The sequence below is a fragment of the Oreochromis niloticus genome, linkage group LG9 (assembly GCF_001858045.2).
Source record: "Oreochromis niloticus isolate F11D_XX linkage group LG9, O_niloticus_UMD_NMBU, whole genome shotgun sequence".
Lineage (NCBI taxonomy): Eukaryota > Metazoa > Chordata > Actinopteri > Cichliformes > Cichlidae > Oreochromis > Oreochromis niloticus.
The window spans coordinates 33435596-33441522 of NC_031974.2; the positions used below are offsets into that span (position 1 = coordinate 33435596).

Genomic DNA, 5927 nt, shown 5'->3' on the forward strand with positions numbered 1-5927 from the left:
TGAAAAGGATATTAATTGTATGCTTTAGTGTGTCAATACAGGTGGATTTCTCTCAACCTGGACCTGTCATGAAACGCTGTGTGGCAGGCAGGAGTAGGACCCAAGGTGCAGACACTCAGACTCGAAGGATGAACTCAAAACTCAGCTTTATTTGCTGGCAGGGGAAAGCATACAAAACTAAACTGGGAAAAAATATAAACTTACACTTGACGGGGAGGCACACAAGGAAACACACAGCTTGAGGGACGACGCGACACTGACTCAGAGAAACACAGGGTTTAAATACACTGGGAAGTAACGAGGGGAATGAGACACAGAAGGAGAGCACAGCTGGGAGAAATCAGGACTGACGAGACAAGGGAGCAAAGCAGGACACATTTACATAAGACACGGACCTTCAAAGTAAAACAGGAAGTATGACACAGAGACATGAACTTGGCACAGTGGAGACAGCAACTAAGAAACACAGAGACATAAACCATAAGACAGAGGACTCTAAGAACCGAAAGACACAGAGGGAAACTCAACATGCAGACAGACTACACAGAACAGAGGGGACACAGAGAAACACGAAGGGCAAGGGATCAAAACTAGAAACGATACAACTCACAAGCACAATATTACAAAAATCATAAAGAATTAAACATGCTGGGTCAGGGGACCCAGGACCCTGACAGGACCCCCCCCTTAAGGGCTGGCACCAGACAGCCCAAACACAGAAAACAAAACCAAACAGAAAACAACCCAGGGCGGGCGGCGGGGGTCCAGGACGGAGGGCACGGAACAGAAAACAAAAGCAGGGCACAGGAAACACCGGAGCCCAAGCAAGCAGTCCAAACACAGGTCAGTTCAGGGGGCCGGCCACGTGAGAAGTGGCAGCAGAGCGGGTCCGGAGGCCGGCCGCGCAGAAGACGGCGGCGGCAGCAGAGCGGGTCCGGAGGCCGGCCGCGCGGAAGACGGCGGCGGCAGCAGAGCGGGTCCGGAGGCCGGCCGCGCGGAAGACGGCGGCGGCTCTCAAGCGTTGGGCGTACTGGTCGAGGCTTGGTGGGCGTAGGACTAGACGAGGCAGGACCAGACGGTGGCGTGGCAGCCACAGGACCAGGCAACGTTGAAGCCGAAGCAGAGGCCGGACCAGGCGTGGGCGGCGAAGCCGAAGCAGAGGCTGGACCAGGCGAAGATGAGGCTGAAGGCTCGAAGGCTGGACCAGATGAGAATGGCGCTGCAGGCGACGGCGTGGAAGCCGGAGACGGTGGCGCTGCCGGAGACGGCGTGGGTGAAACAGCTGCAGGCGTCGGCGTGGGTGATGCAGCTGATGAGGAGGCTGCTGCAGGCGACGCTGAGGCCCGAGCTGGACCAGGCGACGCTGAAGACTCGGAGGCTGCAGCTGGCGAGGATGGAGAAGGAGCGGAGGCTGGACCAGACGAGGTGGAGGCCGAAGCTGGACCAGGCGAAGCTGATGACGCTGAAGAGGCTGCAGCTGGTGTGGTAGCCGGAGGCGGCGGTGCTGCAGGCCGGAGCGGTCCCTTGGACCCTCCAGTGGAGACGGGTTGCTGAACGGGCCCCTCGGACCCTCCAGCGGAGACATGAGACGAAGGCCGGAGCGGTCCCTCGGACCCTCCAGCGGAGACGGGTTGCTGAACGGGCCCCTCGGACCCTCCAGCGGAGACGGGTTGCTGAACGGGCCCCTCGGACCCTCCAGCGGAGACATGAGACGAAGGCCGGAGCGGTCCCTCGGACCCTCCAGCGGAAACAGGTGGCTGAACGGGCCCCTCGGACCCTCCAGCGGAGACAGGTGGCTGAACGGGCCCCTCGGACCCTCCAGCGGAGACAGGTGGCTGAACGGGCCCCTCGGACCCTCCAGCGGAGACAGGTGGCGGCGTGGGAGCCGCGGAGTGCAGGATGAACTCATCTGAGCTTCCAGCAAGTGTTGCTGTAGAGCCAGAGGGTATAGGGACCCTTGGCTGAATGTGTAGAGGACCAGGTGAGCTAATGTGTCGCTGACTAGGGGACTGAGCGGCTACAGGGACCTGGGCTAATGGTTCAGGTGGGAGCTTGGCTGCTAACGGTGGTGAAGTAGGTGACTGCACTGGGGAAGGCTGAACTGCAGGTGACTGCACTGGGGAAGGCTGAACTGCAGGTGACTGCACTGGGGAAGGCTGAACTGCAGGTGACTGCACTGGGGAAGGCTGAACTGCAGGTGACTGGACAGGAACTGGGGACTGCAGTGATGGTTGTGGTGGAGGTGTAACGGGTGGAGAAGTGGCGGAATCGGCTGCGGGCCGGGCGGCTAATGGCTCAGCTACAGAGTGCCTTAATGGCAGGGCAATAGGTTGAATGATTGACTGAGTAGCAGCCTGAATGGCTGAGTGTAGTAATGGTTGAGGTGGAAGAGAAACAGGTGGTAGTGTGGATAATGGCGCTAAGGGCAGCTGAGTGGCAGACCGAACTGATGACTGAAGCGATGGTAGGGGTGAAAATGGAGCTTCTGGAGGCTGGGCAGCTAAGTGAGCTTCTGGCTGGGCAGCTTTTGGAAAAACAATCTCAGAATTAATAATCTCTGACTTAACATCCTCTGAGCTAGCAGACATGGAGTTAATTAGTCCAGGCTCAAACGGAACAGAATTACCACAGTTCTTTGCATGTGTATGGCTAGGGGGAGCATGAGGAGAACAGTCTTTTAGGTTACCCAAATGGGAAATCTTTGTTTCCAAGGAAGCAGTCTTTTTCTTCTCAGCCATAACATAATCAGACCTTGGGCCTTCAGACCCAGTAAACTGTTCAGTATCACTTACACTCACCAAAGGTGTTTGCAATGGCGAGGTCCTGGGTTCTGGCGGTGGCACCTTTCGCTGCCTGTGCTGCCGCCGCTTCCCCCTGGAAATGGGAGCGGAGATATTGGCGGTTGTCGGTAATGACGGAGAGGTCGAATCTGACTCCTCCTCTGACCACATCGCTGCGAGGAAAGAGGCAGGCGAGCAGTAGTCAGAGCTGGACGTGGAGAGTGAAGAATTCCGCGGCCGTGGCGTGGAAACCCCCCTCCGCTTTAATGGCCGCTGCTGCGTTGCAGAGAGCTCCATCTGATGCTGCAGCGGTGGTGGCTTCGGCACTGAATACAGGGAGCGGGCGAAAATGCCTATCTCCCGGGCTTGCAGTACCTCCCGGGCCTCACGTATCATGTTTAGTGAGTCCATAAATCCTCTGAGTTGACCAAAGTGGGGGTTATTCTCGAGGATGGCTTCAATGGCTTTGATTCCCACAGTCATGGCCCGAACATCATCGGTGTGGGAAATCCAGTCCACCAGACCTTGGATGCGAGCAAAATCAACTTCCCGGGCGGAACCTGCTGAGTCCATGTTTGGTCGCGTCGTTCTGTCATGAAACGCTGTGTGGCAGGCAAGAGTAGGACCCAAGGTGCAGACACTCAGACTCGAAGGATGAACTCAAAACTCAGCTTTATTTGCTGGCAGGGGAAAGCATACAAAACTAAACTGGGAAAAAATATAAACTTACACTTGACGGGGAGGCACACAAGGAAACACACAGCTTGAGGGACGACGCGACACTGACTCAGAGAAACACAGGGTTTAAATACACTGGGAAGTAACGAGGGGAATGAGACACAGAAGGAGAGCACAGCTGGGAGAAATCAGGACTGACGAGACAAGGGAGCAAAGCAGGACACATTTACATAAGACACGGACCTTCAAAGTAAAATTCAATTCAATTCAATTCAATTTTATTTATATAGCGCCAAATCACAACAAAAGTCGCCTCAAGGCGCTTTATATTGTACAGTAGATAGCACAATAATAAATACAGAGAAAAACCCAACAATCATATGACCCCCTATGAGCAAGCACTTTGGCGACAGTGGGAAGGAAAAACTCCCTTTTAACAGGAAGAAACCTCCGGCAGAACCAGGCTCAGGGAGGGGCGGCCATCTGCTGCGACCGGTTGGGGTGAAAGAAGGAAAACAGGATGAAAGACATGCTGTGGAAGAGAGACAGAGATTAATAACAGATATGATTCGATGCAGAGAGGTCTATTAGCACATAGTGAGTGAGAAAGGTGACTGGAAGGGAAAAACTCAATGCATCATGGGAATCCCCGGCAGCCTACGTCTATTGCAGCATAACTAAGGGAGGATTCAGGGTCACCTGGTCCAGCCCTAACTATATGCTTTAGCAAAAAGGAAAGTTTTAAGCCTAATCTTGAAAGTAGAGATAGTGTCTGTCTCCCGAATCCAAACTGGAAGTTGGTTCCACAGAAGAGAGGCCTGAAAACTGAAGGCTCTGCCTCCCATTCTACTTTTAAATACTCTAGGAACAACAAGTAGGCCTGCAGTGCAAGAGCGAAGTGCTCTAATAGGGTGATATGGTACTACAAGGTCATTAAGATAAGATGGGGCCTGATTATTTAAGACCTTGTATGTGAGGAGCAGGATTTTGAATTCAATTCTGGATTTAACAGGAAGCCAATGAAGGGAAGCTAAAACAGGAGAAATATGCTCTTTCTTTCTAGTCCCTGTCAGTACTCTTGCTGCAGCATTTTGGATTAACTGAAGGCTTTTCAGCGAGTTTTTAGGACATCCTGATAATAGTGAATTACAGTAGTCCAGCCTGGAAGTAATAAATGCATGAACTAGTTTTTCAGCATCACTCTGAGACAGGATATTTCTAATTTTAGAGATGTTGCGCAAATGGAAGAAAGCAGTCTTACATATTTGTTTAATATGTGCGTTGAAGGACATGTCCTGGTCAAAAATGACTCCAAGGTTTCTCACAGTGTTACTGGAGGCCAAGGTAATGCCATCCAGAGTAAGAATCTGCTTAGATACCATATTTCTAAGATTTTCAGGGCCGAGTACAATAACCTCAGTTTGATCTGAATTAAGAAGCAGAAAGTTAGCGGCCATCCAGGTCTTTATGTCTTTAAGACATTCCTGCAGTTTAACTAATTGGTGTGTGTTACCTGGCTTCATGGATAGATAGAGCTGTGTGTCATCTGCATAGCAGTGAAAATTTATGCTATGTCTTCTAATGATGTTGCCTAGGGGAAGCATGTATAATGTAAATAGAATTGGTCCTAGCACTGAACCCTGTGGAACACCATAATTGACCTTAGTGTCTGAAGAGGACTCTCCATTTACATGTACAAATTGGAGTCTATTAGATAGATATGATACAAACCACTGCAGTGCAGTACCTGTAATACCTACAGCATGTTCTAATCGCTCTAATAGGATATTATGGTCAACAGTATCGAATGCAGCACTGAGGTCTAGCAGGACAAGCACAGAGATGAGTCCACTGTCAGAGGCCATAAGAAGATCATTTGTAACCTTCACTAAAGCTGTTTCTGTGCTGTGATGAGCTCTGAAACCTGACTGAAACGCTTCAAATAAGCCATTCCTCTGCAGATGATCAATTAGCTGTTTGACAACTACTCTTTCAAGGATTTTTGATATGAAAGGAAGGTTGGAGATTGGCCTATAATTAGCTAAGACAGCTGGGTCTAGAGATGGCTTTTTGAGTAAAGGTTGAACTACAGCCACCTTGAAGGCCTGTGGTACATAGCCGATTATTAGAGATAGGTTGATCATATTTAAGATTGAAGCATTAATTAATGGCAGGACTTCTTTGAGCAGTTTTGTAGGAATGGGGTCTAAAAGACACGTTGATGGTTTGGAGGAATTAATTATTGAAGTTAACTCAGAAAGATCAATTGGAGAAAAAGAGTCTAACTTAACATCAATGGTACTAAAAGTAGCTGTAGATAATATTACATCTGTGGGATGATTATTGGTAATTTTTTCTCTAATGATAAAAATTTTATTTGTGAAGAAGTTCATGAAGTCATTACTAGTTAACGTTAAAGGGATGGTTGGCTCAGTAGAGCTCTGACTGTTTGTCAGCCTGGCTACAGTG

General features: G+C 50.4%; 1 protein-coding gene across 1 annotated transcript; it reads right to left on the reverse strand.

Annotated features, from left to right (window-relative positions):
• Positions 1-454: 454 nt before the first annotated feature.
• On the reverse strand, positions 455-3634 carry LOC109203479 (proline-rich protein 36-like). Its single transcript, XM_025910219.1, has 2 exons — positions 1869-3634; positions 455-1577 (listed from the first exon to the last, which is right to left on the reverse strand). Exons 1-2 carry the CDS (start codon positions 3351-3353, stop codon positions 654-656), a joined length of 2409 nt encoding a protein of 802 aa, XP_025766004.1. The 5' UTR covers positions 3354-3634; the 3' UTR covers positions 455-653.
• Positions 3635-5927: the final 2293 nt, after the last annotated feature.